Genomic DNA, 17,096 nt, shown 5'->3' with positions numbered 1-17,096 from the left:
TACCTGTCTCTTCTGCTCTACCGGATTGGGAGGCAAACAGAGAGCGACAGTCAAGCTCACCTCCCGAAACGGGTAATGTTACCGTCACATTTAGTCGTTGCGGTGAATCTTCCCATTTTCCCCTCGTCAATCATGGCGTCACTCCAACCATCCAGGATATCTCCTCATCTTGCTCTTATCAGTACCTCAATAAACCTTCTCTAGGTTTTCTCGGTGCTTTGAATCATCACGGTATTCTAATTCCTGGCCAATGATATCCGATTGTAACATCAGGAGGTACAAAGTCCCCTACTCAATCTACAACCATGGAGTCCGCTCCTCTTACTCTGGTGAGACCCCCCCCCCTGGTTTACTCCTCCATGCCAACTCAGCCTCGGAAAGAGCCTAGCCTGACCGACCTTTCGCTCGGATCTAGGCTCATACCCACGCTCGCAACGCAGTCCTCGAAACTCGCAAGTCGAATCCCGTGGCAGCAAGCGAGGAACACGATCTTGCCGCAGGCGAATTTGCAACTGCAGCCCAGCACAGCTCGGACCGTGAGGTGCGTTTGCGTAGAGTCGTCCCTACGTAGGGGGTGGAACTCACTCTGATCTCCATCCACATAGGCTCTTCGAACCCTTCATCTGCTGGAACAACATCACAAGAAACTCGCGCAGATCCTCCGGTTTCAGCATGAGAACCCTTCCAGCCCTGCCTCGACCGGAGGGAATCCGCAGGCTGTGTCCGCGGAAGCTGGCACGACCAGGAATCTGGCGGTGGGAGCAGATGCACAGCAGCAACCTCCTCGACTGTCAGGACACCCACGGCTACCGTCAAGGGAGTCGTCTTCGATCGTCAGCAACCTAGCGTCGGCTCGTGGCATCCCGTCACAGCCCCGTCGCTCGTCTCCGGCCTCCCCTACCCTCACGTCCCAGCAAGCGGGAGCGAAAATGACCGATGGCCCGGCCAAGATCAGGACGAGCGAGTCGAGACTGCGCGGGATGCAGGCCCATGGAATGAAGGAACGGGGCAGTCGTGCATCGACATCGAAAACGCCACCCCTGGCCAGTCCCACCGATATCACCTCGCAGCAGTTTGCGCCGCCGAATCCTTCCGAGTCCGCCCCGCAGAAGAGCCGGTCCTCTGTGACCGAAGAGCCATTCCAGAAATTTTATTCGACCTTCGAGGGTTTGATCTCCAAAATCTCGGCCCCCCTTGCGTTTGCCGGACTGCCGCTTGGGTCGGAGGCATCGGAATCATCCGCCCACCGCAAGGCCGCCCCGGATACCCGGACTGACCGGTACAATGCCATGTTCGACCGGCCTCACCACTATGCGGACCCAGATATCAACAAGATCTTCTCCAAGGCTGCCCTGCAGGCGATCCGCGACACGACTGGGGGCGGGACGACGGGCAATCCCGCGGAGTCATTCTACGTGGTGCCTACCACCGGTGGGACCGTGTCGTACGCGGGGATTCTCACTCGAGCGGAGAAGGAAGCCCGCAGAAACAGCATGGATGAAGGGGATGAGGACTTCGTGGATGCGCGAGAGACCCCGTCCTCGCCCGAACTCCGCCAGAGCCTGTCTGGAATCCAGGGCAGCAGCCAAGCCGGACGCGGGAACGACAAGTTCAATAGTCTCCAGAATCCCAAGACCATGGAGGAGCTGCAGATGGAAAACCAAGCGTTGAGACAGCTGTCGGACACGCTGTCCAAGCGGTTGCACATGTGGGAGGTCAATGCGCAATCGTCGTCGATGGCGTTGCAGCAGTCCCTGAAGGCAATGCATCACCCGAACACCCAGTCGCCGGACCAGCCCGCTCCAGGCTCGTCGGCTGCTATGTCGCCCGTGGGAGACTCGGCGTTGCCCGCGGCTGAACAGGACCAACGCATCAAGGAACTGGAGGAGGCCATGCGACGCAGTGAGAAGGAGATGAGTCAAATGGGGCGGGAGAATGAGAAGTTGCGCGACGTACTGGGGCGGTACCGAGAACGGTGGGAGAAGCTGAAAGAAGGCGCCAAAACCCGGCGGGCGGCGGAGAGCAAGGCTGCTGGTGGGGGGAATGGGGGAGCAGCCGCCGCGCCAGCTGCACGAAATCCCAGCTCACAGGGATCCGAAGCGACTCCGGCCAAGGATGGTGACACTGAGAACGACACAGCTAGCAATGATGCCGAAACCATGGTTGAGGGGTCTAATGAGTGACCAGTGATAGTGACCCAGGTGAAAAGTGTTTCATTCGTCTACTAGCGGTCTTAAGCCCACTTGATATGTTAATACCTATGCTACAATTCTAGTGCGTGTCCACAATGGACTCCAGTGAACAGTGAATTCCAGATATATTCAGAACTAAACCCCCCCGCCCCCTGCTTAGACATCCCATAACCCTAGTCCATCACCATCACCATCATCATCACTGACACTCAACCGCCTTCCTCTCCGCCTGCCTCCGACACCACTCCGCCGCGCCGCGATACGAGCAATTATAGTCCATAAACTCAGCCGGATTCATCGCCACGCGGATGGAGTCCGCATCCGTCGCCGGCCTCGCGACCTGGCGACTATACGCCTGGATGGTCGAGGCGCGCTCAAACCGACACTCAAACACCCTGCGCAGCACCGCGCCCACCTCGTCCGCACTCAAATGCTTCCCGGCCTCCTCGAACCCCTCAAAAAACGCGCCCAGCGCCTCCGCATCCTCAACCGCCTGACTAGCCCCCTGGCCCTGCGTCGGCAGCATCGCATGCGCCGCATCGCCCACCAGAATGACCCGGCCCCGACACCAGGTGCGCAACGGATCCAGATCGCGGAGCTGCCACAGTCCGACCTCCTCCGCCAGCCGGAGGGGCGTCTGCGCCCACGGCGGGAAATCCTGGAAGGTCTGCATCATCTTGGCATGATCGCCCTCGGTCGTCCAACTCGTATCCTGGGACGACTCATTCATGCGCTCATCCGGCACGAGCGCCACGACGCCGTAGATCGAGCCGCTCCGCGCCGGGCCCATGATCAGCCGACGGTCGCCGCCAACAACCATCGTCGTTTTCGGGGCGCGAGGATCCACGACCCCCGCGAAGGCGGGCTCCCGCATCAACGTCTCCGTCAGGATCATCATGCGGTACGCACAAAGCCCCGTCGGCCGCGCCTGTCCCTGTCCCTCGCCCTCCCCTTCAACACCAGTGCGATGAAGAACCGCCCTCCTCACCAAACTCTTGATCCCATCCGCGCCAACCACCACATGCCCCGCCACCACCTCCCCCGTCTCCAGCTGCACCGCGCCGCGCTCGCAATCCACCGCCCGCACCCGACAGCCCGTGCGGATCCGCACAACATCCCCCGGGGAACCGGGATCAGTAGCGCGCTGCTTCAGGGCCTCGTGCAGGTCCGCGCGGTGGTAGATCATGCGCTCGGCGCCGTAGCGGTCGCGCGTGCGCAGCGGCACGCGGTTCTGCAGCTGGCCGGCGAGGTCGTAGACCTCGAAGGCGGAGTCGGTCATCGCGCCACGCGCGCGCAGGGCGGCGGCCAGATCCCACTGCGTCTCGACGATGCGCGAGGCGTTCGGCTGCAGCGAGATCGTGGCGCCGATTTCCCGGTGCAGCGGGGATTGCTCCAGGATTAGGATGTCGCGGCCAGGGGCGCGGAGGGCGATGGCCTGCTTGCGGTTACATTGTGTATTGGGGTGTAGGTGGTAAGGGGGGATGTGGGCAGGAGGGGAAAGGGTAAGGGCTGAGGACGTACCGCTGCGAGGCCGGCGATGCCGCCGCCGACGATGAGGATTTTGAAGGGCTCCATTTTTTTTGGTCGCTGTCAGTATATCTGGGGGAGGGGGTTCTGAATGGAAATGAAAGTGAAAGCACTTTATGCGAAATTACCTTTGAGCTCGAACGGGGGGAATTTCCCAAGTGTAGGTACTGTACAGTAAAGGTCCGCTGACCTCGGCGCCCGCATCCTCGCCCGAACACCTCCCCCACACCCGCGGGGGAGGGGGCCGAGAGTGAGAGATGGGGCGCTCGGGGCCCTCCGAGCCCTAACCTCGGCGCAGCTCGGTGCAGTCACGCCTCACAAGCACGCATCTCCAGGATGAAAGGTATATACCTGCCCCCCGCACCCAAATCCCAGATCCCATTCAGCCCAGCCAAACACCACACAAATCAATTCACTCCTGAACCAGAGTCCCAGAGAGAACCCACCAAAATGTCCACCACCACAACCACAACCACCACCACCACCCTCCCACCCTCCGAACCCACGCCTAAGGTCCGCGGCACCAACCGCATGCCCTTCGACGGCCTCCCCACGAACTACAACGACTTCCGCGACGCCCTCTCGCGCGACGGTTACGCGGTGATCAAGGGCGCGATTCCGCGGGAGCGGGCGGATCAATACGCGGATGCGTTTCTGAGTTATCTGGAGGGATTGTATGCGTCCTATCCCCTCTCCTGTCCCCCCCCCCCCCCTGTATAACCCGAACTGATGAACGAAAAAGCGGGCTGGGCTACAACCGCCACGACCCGAGCACCGTGCGACGCGCCAACCTGCCCGTGCTGAACGAGAAGGGGATGATCCAGGCGTACGGGGTGACGCACGAGCAGTGGGTGTGGGACATCCGGGGGGAGGCGGGGGTGATCGATGCGTTTGCCAAGGTGTACGATGACGAGGAGCTGATTGTATCGTTTGATGTGGTGAACGTGGGGTTTGTGAAGTAGGTGTCCATCCCTTATCTTTGAATTTGGGTTTGGGTTTGGGGGTGTTCTTGTTGCCCAAGGGAAAAGGAAAATGATAGGATTGCTGGCTAATGTGTGTGTGTGTGTGTGGTGGCAGTCGCGAGGATTTGCCCGAGAAGTACCCTCCCCCCCCCCCCCCCCCCCTTTCCTTTCCTTTCAAGTAAGAATACAGAGCACGAATGCTGATAGAAGATAACAGCAAGCCCTGGCCGCACCAGGACCAAGACCCCGCGAAGCCTGGGTTCCGCTGTACGTTTTCCCCCGCCTTTCCTTCCTTTCATTTCCTCCCCAGGACTAATACGTGGAATGCAGGCCTCCAAGGCCTCATCAACCTGCACCCCAGCGGCCCGAACGACGGCGGCCTGATCGTGTGCAAAGGCGGGCACAACGTCTCGGCCGAGTTCCACGCCGCCATGGCCGCGCGCAACGAGCCGCGCATCCCCGCGTGGACGCCGGAGTGGTTTGGGTTCACGGAGGGCGGGATGGCGTGGCTGGCGGAGCGGGGGCTGCAGTGGGAGAAGGTGTGCTGCGAGCCGGGGGACTTGATCGTGTGGGACTCGCGCACGCCGCATTACAACGTGCCGCCGACGGGGGAGATCGATCGGCTGGCGGTGTATACGTGCTACACGCCGGTGTGCGAGGCCAGTAAGGAGGATTTGGTGCGGAAGAGGGGGGCTTTTGAGCGTACGTATTCCCTTCGGTTATCTTTGGTATGGAACGGCGGGGGGGTGGCTTTTGTTAGAGAGACGATAGGCTAATTTGGGGCTGGCAGAGCGGCTGGGGACGACGCACTGGCCGAATGCGGTGCATGTTGCGCCGACGAACGTGGCGATGCGCGATGGGGAGGTGTGTCCGGTTGCGCGGGAGAGGCCGGTGCAGGAGCCTGTGTTGGGGGAGCGGGCGTTCAAGTTGACGGGGATTCCGTATTTGGAGGCTATGGCTTGATTTTTTATCTCAAGGGGATGGGGGGTTGTGTTTGCGTGTTTGATGTGCTCAGTTAGGGGTTAGTTCGGATTGATTTATTGATTGTGTGGGTTGAGTGAGTTGTGCTGTTTGGACTTGTGGCATGGGTTTGAGATCAGTATTGGGAGAAGTAGATGTGGAGTTTCTGTTAGTGTAATCGTCAACCGAAGGTTGGCGATTGTCGCTGGCAGCTAGAATTGTAAACAAAAGACGGGGGTCTGGGGGGAACCCCCAGGAACATTTATCGAACCAGAGAATAGGGTTATCGTTGTCAGCTACAATTAAAACAAAAGACGGGGCTCTGGGGGAGCCCCCAGGAACGTCTATATCCCCAAGTATTCTTATTATCAGGTCTATCCCCCGGTGTCGGGTGAGTCCCCATACAACATCCAATTCCACAGCTCGTCCACGTTATACCCCGCGAACGGATAGTACTGGTCCTCAAACCCGTCCACCAACGACACGCCCCCCATGAACCCGGGCGACAGCTGCCCTGGTAGTCGCTCCGGCGGCCCCAGGGACACCTCCGGCCGCTCCTCGCCCCCACGCAGCCCGCTACCCGGGGCTAGTGTGTCCGACCGCCGCAGGTCATCTTCGAGCTGGTGCCAGGTGGTCGGGGTGATATCTTCGAACGCCGAGGGGGTCGGGAGCGAGGTCACGGGCTTTGCGGGTCGTGGATGTGGATGCGGGTTGGGGGTCAGGGCGGAGTAGGGCGGGGGCTTTTGCATGCAAGGACTTTGTAAAGGGGGTTTGGCGTATGAATGGAGGTATGATGATATTTGGTCGTACATGATGTGTAGGCCTGCTCCGCGGGCGTGGTTAGTCAAAGACAAGATAGGAAGGGGAAGGTGCGAACAGAACAACGAGAGGTGCTAACACATCAACAAGGGAGGGTTCTAACAAGATAATAAGGCAAGGTACTGACAGAACAACAAGGGAAGGTGCTAGGAAGACAACAGGGAAGGTGCTAACAAAACAACAGAAGGTGCATGCATACCCTCACTGAACCGCGGATCGGCGTCGTACTTCGACATCTGCACGCTCGTGTATCCGAGACACGCTTTCAGCAGCTGCAACCCATTAGCTTCGTGATGCCACACAAACTAACCAACGGAATTACCTGGAGGTCCATCGCCCGCAGCTTGGACCCGGGATGTTTCATCAGGAAGATCCCCAAGACAATGCAGGCCAGAATCGACGGCCCCGCCGTGATGATCTGCGAGTCCGCCTCGCGTTCCGACAGCTCGATGCTCAACTTGGCGATCGCCCGCGCGCTGTTGACACAGATCGACTCCCCGTTGCGCAGACGATGCTGCGACGGCTCATCGGAGCAATACCGCGTGACCTCCTCATCGAAGGTCGTCGTCGGGGCGATCAGCGCGGCGCGATGCAACGAGATCATTGCCTCGTGGTACTGAATGGCTAAGAAGGTGACGTGGTGGAACTCCTCGCGGGGACAGAAGATATCATTGCCCGGCCGCAGATCGGACGGGATCTGGTTCGCCCACGACAGCAGCTCCTGGTCGAGGCGCGCCGTGTCCAACAGGATCTGCCGGGCCGTGCGCGTCGTGCCCGGGTGGTGGTTGTAGATGTGATGGCTGATGTTGCCCTGGGAGTCGGCGAGCTGGACGTGCCACCGCAGGAACCGGTCCTCGGGGCGGAAGTCCTCCTCGGCGGGCTGGCACGCCTCGACGGTAATGGCCATCGGCCGCCCGGACTCCAGATGCATCATCTTCTCGAGCGACCAGCAGATCAGCCACACCCGCCGGTGGATGTACTGCCGTCGGGCCGCCAGCCCGCTGAGCCGATGCAAGCCCAGGGTATACGCCACGCGGATCGCCATGCCCAGCGTCTGCCACGCCAGCCCCTCTTTATTGCGGCCGCGGTAGGTGACCGTGAACAGCAGAAGCGTCTGCACCGCGGGCAGATAGGGGATCGTGATAACGTGCGCGAGCAGTCCCGCCGCCGCGAGCAGGTATCGATCCCCATCCTCCGTCTGTCCCTGCGCGATCTCATCCGCTCCCATGCTCATGATCAGATACGCGGTCACAAGTCGAGGGATGCGTTCATGCGGCAGATGTCGAAAGTCCGCTAACGTGGCCAGTTGCTCGACGCCCGCTTCCAGCCGCTCCACATGGAAGATCGGGTACAGCGGGTGGATGCGCGAGAGGAAGGCCGTCATGTACCGTTGTCGATTCTCTGGACTTGGAAGTTCTGGCAGCGACACACACAGTGGCAGCTCCAGCTCCTCGGCGAACCGCATGCCGTGGCGAAAGAACCCGGTGACGGGCTTCAGCCGCGCCGCCGTGAAGTATACGTCCAGAGACTTGGCGAGACATTGCGAGCTACTTGCCCCGAGCACTTTGGTGCGGTCACACCCATCCTCAACGCTGACAGTGTCGAACGGGTGGTGCACCGGGGACACCTCGTTTACAGCTGCAGCTGGTTGCTGCCCCGTGGCTAGGAAACTGTCTTCTTTATGCGACAAGGGAGTGGCTTCAGGTGGATGCGCAGCACTGCTTCGACGCATCGGGTCTTCCTGCTGGTGCTGGTGTTGTTGCAGGTGGTCTTTCTCGTTCGCATTGCCCCCATTGCTCATCAGGGGTAGATCCAACCACTCTCTGAAGCCCGTCACCCCCGGACGCTGCGGATCGGTCGTCACGCAGACCTGATTCCGGACGCGACAGTTGCGACATTTGGGGTATTCGGCATCACACTTGACCTTGCGCTGTCGACAGATGTTGCAGGCCATGGACAGTCGAGGCCGCTTGGACGGGGGAGGTTTATCCATGATGGCAGCAGATGATATACTGGAGACGGGGGAAGAGACAATGCAGAGTATGGCATGATTTGGTAGAGTCGTTGGATATTGCAGTTGACGTGTAGTGTAGGGAGTATCCCCAGTGCTGCAATGCATGAATCCAGAATGCGGGGTATGCACCGAGCAGTCTGGGGGATCGTCGATTTGCCCCAGGGTAAACAGGATAAACTGTCACTGCAATTCCTCGCTCGCTGACTGGGCCCGAGGCAGAACCCCCCTCGGGTCCAATCGGGGCAGTGGAGGTGGGGCCGAGCCGAGGCAGACTGAGAGTACTCCGTAATACTGTGCCAGTGGGGATACCTCGTCAGAAGATACATATATACAGATCTAACCCCACCCAGGAAAATAGGTAGACACAATTCTTCCCCCCAGAAAGAAAGAACACACCCATAAGCCTCAATGGTCGACTAGCAGCAGTAACGCCCTCAATGCTCTCCAAACTGGTCATCCGCACCTCATTGACAGCCGGCATCTGTCTCCCTTTCCACTTCCCCTACACCCGGTCCAGACAGATAGACCCGCGGGCCAACATGGCCGTGAAGCCCGAGAGGTACGCTTAGCCAGCACCCCAGTTCATCTTGGCTGGATACCGTGCTAATTCCAATACAGGCAGTACCCCGCCATCGGGCCATTCTTTCATCTGTACTGAATCGAAAAGCGACTTTCCGAGTTTATGGGCCTTGAGTGCGAAAGGCCCGCCCTTTTTGAGCACCTGCCTCGAACTGAAGATACAAAGAGAGTCAGAGATTTGTGACAGGCTTCAGAGAGTCTACTGTATCGGTTGACTGGGGAAACGGTCTACCGGATCGGATTATGCTTAGTACTAAATTGGCTTCGTCCAAGTCCGACACCAGGTTATTGCGGGACAGTGGTGCTGTGCAGTCGAGTCGATTCCGGGGTCCCGAGGCGGGCTCAGAGGAAAGAAGGTCTACGACTCGGGGGTGCAATGGCCCACCAATGAAGAGAATTGAGTCAACATGACAGGAATCTCAGGATAAGCAGGCCTGCGTTGGACAGTGGCTAATGCACCTGATTCCGATCTTGTGAGGTGGAAGTTTGGAGCGACTGGATGTCTGGAGACTAGACTTTGTCCCTCCATGCTCATGAAGATAGCTCTATTTGATACATATATTCAAATGAATTTCACTGATCAGAGCTTGCATAATATGAAGTGCATCAGTAGATGCAGCTACAGCATCCCAAACCACACGTCCAACCCCCCTACTCAACATAGAACGTCGCATTCCCCCGGATATCCGACGAGCTGCTCCCGACCAACACCGTGAACGCCCCCGGCTCGACGACGTACTGCATCGAGCGGTTCCACAGGCCCAGATCCTCGACCTTCAGATCGATCTCCACCGTCGTGGTCTTGCCCGCGGGGATGAGCACCTTCTCGAAGCCCTTCAGCGCGCGGTTCGGCACCACCACCGACGCGATCACGTCTGAGACGTACACCTGCACGACCTCGGTGCCGTCGCGGGCGGCGTCGGTGTTGGTCACGTCCACGCTGACTGTCACCGTGTCCGCCGCGGTGACGTTGGTCTTGCTCAGCGTGACCGTGCCGTACTCGAAATCGACGTAGCTCTTGCCGTACCCGAACTCGTAGATGGCGGTGGGGTCGCCCAGGACGTACTGGGACTCGAAGTCCAGCGTGCCGTTGGGGTAGGCGTGGCCCGCGGGGCCGATGTTGCGCGCCGAGTTGAGGAAGTCGTAGTAGATGGGCAGGTCGCCGACGAAGCGCGGGAAGCTGACGGACAGCTTGCCGGAGGGGTTGTAGTCGCCGAAGAGCACGTCGGCCAGCGCGTTGCCGCCCTGCTCGGAGGGGTAGAACTGTTGGACGAGCGCCGAGGTCGAGTTGGCGATCCAGGTCACATCGGTGATGGGCTTGCCGCTGGAGAGAACAACGATCGTGGGCACGCCGGTGTCGAGAATGGCCTTGACGAGCGGGCCTTGGGCGCCGACAAGGTCGAGATTGTCGAGGTCGATGTGCTCACCGGTGCTGTTGGATCGGTTAGTGGCTGGGGTCATTTGTGATGGATGGGCAACGGCCGAACTTACGTCGCGTTGTAACCGGACCACAGCTCGGTCTGGTCGCGAGACCAGGTACCCACGACGACGACTGCGACGTCGGACTTCTTGGCAGCCGCGATGGCTTCGTCGAAGCCGGACTGATCGTTGCTCCACCGCTCGCAGCCTTGCGCGTAGTTGACCGTGGCCTTGTCGCCGACAGCGGCCTTGATGCCGTCCAGAGGGGTCACGCCGCGGTACTGGCTCTTGTAGATGACATAGTCTCCGTACTATAGGCCGTTAGTAGATGTCTTGTCTTCCAATGTAGGTTTAGCCACTCACGTTCATGAAGCCGTGGGCCATGGGTCCAATAACCGCAATGCTGCCGCTCTTCTTCAAGGGAAGGGTCTTGTTATGGTTCTCCAATAGGACGATGGACTCCTTGTCCAAGGTCCTGGCAAGCTCGACCGCTTCCGAGCTGTGAATCAGCTTGTGCCACTGCGATTCGGGAGCAGCAGGGAAGGGGTTCTCAAAGAGACCCATCTCGAACTTGGCGCGGAGAATACGCGAGACAGCGGTGTTGACGGTCTCGATGTCCAGCTTTCCAGACTCCACGAGCTCGGGAATCTTTTGGAAGTTGCTGTACGGGATCAGTATACTAGCATGTCACAGCAACGAGGCCACTTACAAAGAACCACCACCCATCTCAACGTCATTGCCAGCAGGCAGTGCCTGCAGGGTGACTGATTCCATGTCAATCGGCGAGGCCTGGCAGAGCTTGAAAGCCGTGCACAGTCGATCGGTAGCACCGGCATCGCTAAAGACCCAGTGCTTGAAGCCCCATTCGCCTCTCAGAATCTTTGTCAAGGTGAGGTAATCGGCCACAGCCGGGATGCCGTCGTAGCTAAGCACCAGTAAGTCGGGGCCCTGAACCAGGAAGAAACAACACTCACGAGTGGTATGCGCTCATGACACTCCATGCACCTGCATCGATGATGGCCCGCTTGAAGGAGTGCAACCAGCTTTAGCGCCGTTAGCACCGTCTAATCCAACAGACGGGCATACTCACGTGGTACGAAGGTATCTTTCTCCTCCCTGGACCGGCGCGGTGTTCAACCCCTGCTCGGGTGCACTGAAGCCGGCAAAATGCTTGACGGTGGCCGAAACATTGAGACTCTGCAGGCCTTTCACGTAGTTGTAGCCAATCTCGCCAGCAAGGTACGGATCCTCGGAGAACGTCTCCTCGACCTGGATGACAGCGTCAGCCTGTGAGCCAGAGAGAATGCCAATACCGCAGGCCTACCCGACCATAGCGCAGCTCACGGGCCAGATCAACCACGGGAGCAAACAATTGATTGACACCAAGAGTAAGCGTCTCTTGACTGATGATCTTAGCCATTTTGTAGACCAACTATCACCAATTGGTTAGACTGCAGCCCTCGGGGTGTTCTCGATGCACCACACTAACCTCACGGTTGAACGAGCAACCATATGCAATAGGCGAGTTGAAGATGGTGGCATTCTGAACCAAGAATCCATGAATACCTGCCACTGTTAGCGTCTTCCCTACCAGTGACCATCACATCAAGAGTTACCTTCCGTCTGAACCAGCGCAGGAATTCCAAGCGTCGTGTTGTGGACCAGGTAATCCTGCGCATGCTTGATGTTCGTCACCATCCAGTCCCACGGGACCGCATATCCAACTAAACACCAGTCAGCCTATGGGTTCACCACACAATCCTCCGCACAGCAAAAAGCTCCTACCGTAGAATCCTCCAGCCTTCAACTCCATATTCGCAACGAGGCCCGAGTAGTTGAACGCCCCAGTCGTGGTGTTCATCCAGTTCGAGAGGTCACCTGTACCACTTGACACTCAGGTTATCCGAGGACACAACCCAGACCCCCGAGGAACAGTCCGTACCTTGCAGCAATTGCGCCGTCTTGTCATGGATCGTCATGCGACCCAGGAGATCAGCGACGCGATCGTCAACCGAAGCATGCGGATCCTTGTAGAGGGGTGTTGAGCCATTGCTTGCCGCCGTTAAACCGACGCAGAGGTGGAGGAGCGCAAGCCCCTTGGTTAGCAAACTGGCACCCATCTTGGTGAGACTGAGCGAAGGAGCTGGCTAGATTAAGAAGCCGGTCCTCAATCTGTTCTCGCTATGCTTGAAAGGGAGAGAAGAAAAAAAGAGGAATTCGTCAATTCTGGAGATCGACCACGGACCAGCAGCGAGGAGCAAGGGTAGTGGTATTTAACCTCCTCCATCGCGCAGTCGGGGCTTAAGGAATCCATTGCAGCGGAGGCCCGACAGAACAGGGAAGCCAGAGCAAACGTCACTGGAAATCCCACACGGCCGCAGAGATGAACTAGTTTAGGCTGCTCAGACAATCGGTTCGGAGATGAGAGCCAGCTGCAATGCATCACTAGCCTAGACCAGGACCGTGGAGGCAAGAAGGAGAAGACGAATCAATGCCTCTGCTCCATTGTGCCTGCGGCATTCCTGATTGATGAATGGTGCGGCCCGACGAGCCAGAATAAATTGAAGATGGAGAAGTCAAATTTCCCATGGTGATATTCACGGCTAAATTGTCGAGTGGGGTGAGGAGAAGGAATGCAGAGATGAGGGGTTGTTGACAGGATAGATTAGTGAGTTGCCTGAGTTAGTCTAAAGCCGGGGAATTTGCCAGGGTCTGCCCAGTCATTCCGCCTATCGAGAGTCTCCCTCTGCTGCATCCTCCCTGCACTGCTCCCTGCTAGTCCCTCAGATTCAACTATTTCAATTACACTAATGATATTCGAGGTTGGTCGTATGAGTTGTCAGTCAATTTACTGTACATGTGGGCAGAGCCTGTCTCTTCCATTTTCACTGCATACAGTGTTGTACAGTACAGAATTGAACCCTTCACTCGCCTCCCCATCTCGACCGATAAATCATAACGCTAAAGTCTATTAAGCCCCTATATAGTGCAAAGGGAATGCTGATGCTATCTGAAATTATCTTCCGCCCATATGTTACTCGAAAACAAAAGTATGTACTAACAAGTGGTGTGACTCAGCCACCTGAGAAACTCTCGGCCTACTACACCTGCGCGTCAGACTCGGACCCCCGCTGGGTTTCGCTGCCCGGTGCCCCGGCACTGCCGTCAACTCCTTGGTCTTCCGACAGAGGGGGATTAGCGGACCCTCTCCTCGCACCGGGTTTGTGGAGAACGCCGCCGAGCCAGGCCAGTCCGCCGCTCCACGAATCACTCAGGCTTCGAAGTCGCGAGAGCGAGGCAATATCCTGCGGTTTGGGCGTTCCGGTTCCAGCATCCGATTCGAGCCCAGGAGTGGCAGCACCGACAGTTACAGGAGCTGTAGAGAGCTCACCCGTAGAGTGAAGCCGGGCATCTAACAATGGAAACCGGGAGTTAGGTCCCATTCCAGCACTTCCATCCGAGTCACGGATGGGTTCGAGTGTGTCGCCATTTCTGGTTCGAGTGTATCCATCCAAGACTGTCGTGCTCAGCTGCTTCTTCCGGCCTATCCGTCGTCCTATCTTTCGACCCTTGCTGGGGCTGATCTCGCCACGACGAAGTGACTCAGCAACCACCGCGCTGAACCCAGATGAGATTGCGGGGAGAAAAGGGCCAGGCGAGAAGTTAGAAATGGAATTGCGCAGTCTCCGTGCCGGTGGGGTCTGCGGGACAACAACATTTCGGAGATTTTGCTGAGTTCCTTCTGTGGCGGTGTCTTGCGGTTCGACATCTTCTGCGCCAGGAGCAGGAGGGAAGCGAAGTAGGAATGGTGATTCATGGGTGGTTGATCCATGATGTTGAGGAGGGGTGGATGGGCGATGGCTTGAGGCCGACGTTGATGCTCGAGACTCAGCCCATGGGTTTCTTAGAAGGGAGCTTGGGTGTACAGGTGAAGTGGGCTCATCGGAGCGACGTGCTTCTGATTCCGCGATGAGGGAACCCGCCGGGGATGATGGGGCAGCAGACAAAGCTCCCCGAGGAGTGGGCAAATTGTCATCCACATCCTCAAGGCCACGACTGATAAGTGACCCGGAGGGAGATTCCAGACTGCCATCCTGAAAGGCGTGCACAGTTCGTCCCGGCTTATGTACTTTGGCTTGCGGGGCTAGATTGGGCGACAGGTCGACATGATCATGGTAGCGCTCCCCCGCCAGCAGCCCGATAGCTTCTTCCTCGTCATCAGCCGAAAAAGAGGACTCCGTGTCGCTACGGACTCTTCCGCTGGTGATGAAGTACACTCCCAAGAAGGTCAAAAGACAACCGCCCACGAATTTGCTGGCACGCTTCACTGTGAAAGATTCGAAGTCTCGATAGAGAATGGCGCTGCCGATAATGACCGAAAGAGTGAAAAGAACAAACTGAGTCGGGATCACCTGGGTCGAATCGAAACGCTGCAGCGCTCGGTTGATGTATCGAATCTGCATTATTGCGCTAAAGATGAGGATAAAGACGAGGAGATAAGTGACCCGGAACGTGATAACATGCCAAAAGGTGAATGTCAAAAGAGAAGAGACACCTTTGGTCGACAACGCAGTATATCCACCTGAAGGTAAAATATCAGAATCATGTGTAAGAACAGTATGACAATCAAACAATAATGAACATACCGTATAATGCAACGAGCCCCACGTCGATCAAGATCGTCTTCGGCCCATACTTACGACTAGCCCACATCAGCCCGACGATCAACGCAGCCGTGAGACCCAAGTAGAGCTCAAACTCCCAGCGCGTTATCATGACCCAGATATCGTGAGGCCCGATCTTCTCCTCCGAAGACGGGGCACTGATCACGACCACCACCGCGCCCGCGATGGAGATGAGAACACCCCAAGCATCGCGTTGCCGGAATTTCTCCTTCAGCATAAAGGGCGCAATGACACAGTTCGAAATCAGCGCGACCACACCCAGCGGAGACACGATGGACGCTGGGGCGAACCCGTAGGCCATGAAGTTTCCCACCTCGCCCACAGACATGAGCACGATTCCGACCCACCAGTACGGCGAGCGCAGGTAGGATTTGCGGCCACTCCGGCGGTCGCCCTCGTTTTCCGGCCGGACAGTATTGTCGGACTGCATTGAATCCCCCATGTAATCATGCGCGTCGTCATCCTCGTCATCGCGATACCGCTGGCTCCGCTCCGAACGGTTCGGCGCGTCCTCAGGCACAAAGTCGGGGGATTCGTCACGGTAACGACCTTGGAGAGCAGCACGGCTCCGGCCTCGACCGGAGTCACCATCACCCAAATCGTGGTCATGGCCCTGGTGGGTGCGTTTCCAGTCTATCTCTTTTTGTAGCTTCTCCTGTTCCCATTCCCGATCGATCCGGATGTGCGCGTAGCGCTGGATGTTGAGCGCCAGGGAAATGAGCACGTTGCCAACCAGCGCAGTCACAATCCCAATCAAGGAGGACCATTCGTGCATGCCACCCGATTCTCCATCGCCATTGCCGCCATCGTATACGGGATTCGCAGTCGGAGCAGGTAGGAGTGGGGATGAAGAAGGTGAATGCTGGGCTAGTGCGGTGGGCGTTGGAATGGCGGCGGATAGGAGTGTGGTGAGCAGACCTGCTGCCAGGGGCGCCTCCCGCATATGATCCATATGCAACGAGTGGCGGCGTAAGGGAGCCGGAAAGGGTGAGCGGGAATGTCGAAGAAGAGAGTTTGAGGGAAGATAAGACAAAGCGGAGGTCCCGATTGCTTGCTTCGCCGAGGATCCTCGAATCCTTAGATGTGCAGACTCACAAAAGCTTTCTGCTGTCTGGTGTCTTAGAATGGATGTTTAATAGCTTGGTAACGCCAGGCCAGGAATTCTAGTCAGTTCACCAAAATTGTACTGGTGATTGATTTCCTGAGCCGTCGTTCATGCTCCTGAGAACCACCGCATGCTGTATTTGGGTCCCCTAATCGTCGTCGATCAAGCGCGGGCGCGGAGTATGAAGAAGGGAGTCGCCTGTGGGACGACTTGGACGTTGCAGAGAAACCAAGAAATTTGAAAGTAGGTAGCCTGTTGATGGCGAGCAACGAGGAGTTCAGTATTGGAGTGATGAAAGTAAAATGTCGATCGAGCGAGCGATCGGGGAGGAGCAGGAATTGGGTTGGGTTGGGTTGGTTTGGTTGGAAGGAAGAGTGGATGGAAAGAAGCCGAGCGAACCGACCAGGAGTCGCGCTGGTCTAAATTAAATAATTTATCCTCCCCTTAAACCCCAACAGGATAAGACAAGACATGAGCAGTCACACGTGCAGATGCTAGCAAAGCTACCGAGAAGATCGCAAAAGACCTAGTCTAAAGATTTGTGTCCAAGCACAGCAGGCATCATTATACTTCTACTTCAGGTTATAATTCGCCTTGATTCGCACCGCGATCCGAGGAATGAGGCGCCATTTCCCTTCTCCGCTTCCTCCCTGTCGGTTCAACGTCATCAGGCATGAACTAGTTCAACTTCGACAACAAACTCTCCGTGACTCCGGATTGACAGATCCCCGATCATCATTTTTACAGCGCTTTAAATAGATTGAATGCTCGATTTTTATGGAATTCCCGTTGCACCCTTCAAACGCCATCTGTCATATGGGATATATACATGGG

General features: G+C 57.4%; 6 protein-coding genes across 6 annotated transcripts; 2 read left to right on the top strand and 4 right to left on the bottom strand.

Moving 5' to 3' along the window:
- Positions 1-22: 22 nt before the first annotated feature.
- On the top strand, positions 23-2,315 carry BO86DRAFT_372070 (uncharacterized protein). The gene is made up of 3 exons (XM_025670335.1): positions 23-329; positions 416-541; positions 606-2,315. Exons 1-3 carry the CDS (start codon positions 306-308, stop codon positions 2,181-2,183), a joined length of 1,728 nt encoding a protein of 575 aa, XP_025522738.1. The 5' UTR covers positions 23-305; the 3' UTR covers positions 2,184-2,315.
- A 76-nt stretch (positions 2,316-2,391) lies between these two features.
- Positions 2,392-3,786, bottom strand: BO86DRAFT_459637 (2-polyprenyl-6-methoxyphenol hydroxylase; the record flags this gene model as incomplete). The annotated part of the gene is made up of 2 exons (XM_025677368.1): positions 3,714-3,786; positions 2,392-3,627 (listed from the first exon to the last, which is right to left on the bottom strand). Exons 1-2 carry the CDS (start codon positions 3,765-3,767, stop codon positions 2,392-2,394), a joined length of 1,290 nt encoding a protein of 429 aa, XP_025522737.1. The 5' UTR covers positions 3,768-3,786.
- A 383-nt stretch (positions 3,787-4,169) lies between these two features.
- Positions 4,170-5,644, top strand: BO86DRAFT_324764 (uncharacterized protein; the record flags this gene model as incomplete). Its single annotated transcript, XM_025668492.1, has 6 exons — positions 4,170-4,393; positions 4,462-4,677; positions 4,797-4,817; positions 4,899-4,948; positions 5,012-5,383; positions 5,472-5,644. The coding sequence occupies 6 exons, from the start codon at positions 4,170-4,172 to the stop codon at positions 5,642-5,644; spliced, it is 1,056 nt and encodes a 351-aa protein (XP_025522736.1).
- A 371-nt stretch (positions 5,645-6,015) lies between these two features.
- BO86DRAFT_451420 (uncharacterized protein) lies at positions 6,016-8,453 on the bottom strand (the record flags this gene model as incomplete). Its single annotated transcript, XM_025676859.1, has 3 exons — positions 6,016-6,464; positions 6,660-6,732; positions 6,783-8,453. The coding sequence occupies 3 exons, from the start codon at positions 8,451-8,453 to the stop codon at positions 6,016-6,018; spliced, it is 2,193 nt and encodes a 730-aa protein (XP_025522735.1).
- A 1,147-nt stretch (positions 8,454-9,600) lies between these two features.
- On the bottom strand, positions 9,601-12,754 carry BO86DRAFT_237823 (putative beta-glucosidase). The gene is made up of 11 exons (XM_025667069.1): positions 12,415-12,754; positions 12,258-12,350; positions 12,089-12,196; positions 11,962-12,038; positions 11,797-11,904; positions 11,563-11,741; positions 11,447-11,515; positions 11,182-11,397; positions 10,836-11,133; positions 10,545-10,783; positions 9,601-10,485 (listed from the first exon to the last, which is right to left on the bottom strand). Exons 1-11 carry the CDS (start codon positions 12,590-12,592, stop codon positions 9,705-9,707), a joined length of 2,346 nt encoding a protein of 781 aa, XP_025522734.1. The 5' UTR covers positions 12,593-12,754; the 3' UTR covers positions 9,601-9,704.
- An 819-nt stretch (positions 12,755-13,573) lies between these two features.
- Positions 13,574-16,109, bottom strand: BO86DRAFT_404309 (DUF803 domain membrane protein; the record flags this gene model as incomplete). The annotated part of the gene is made up of 2 exons (XM_025674001.1): positions 13,574-15,054; positions 15,119-16,109. 2 exons carry the CDS (start codon positions 16,107-16,109, stop codon positions 13,574-13,576), a joined length of 2,472 nt encoding a protein of 823 aa, XP_025522733.1.
- Positions 16,110-17,096: the final 987 nt, after the last annotated feature.

Source organism: Aspergillus japonicus (assembly GCF_003184785.1).
Source record: "Aspergillus japonicus CBS 114.51 unplaced genomic scaffold BO86scaffold_88, whole genome shotgun sequence".
NCBI classification, from domain to species: Eukaryota; Fungi; Ascomycota; class Eurotiomycetes; order Eurotiales; family Aspergillaceae; genus Aspergillus; species Aspergillus japonicus.
The sequence above is the reverse complement of the archived record's forward strand: the minus strand, read 5'-3'. Positions and strand labels throughout refer to the sequence as shown.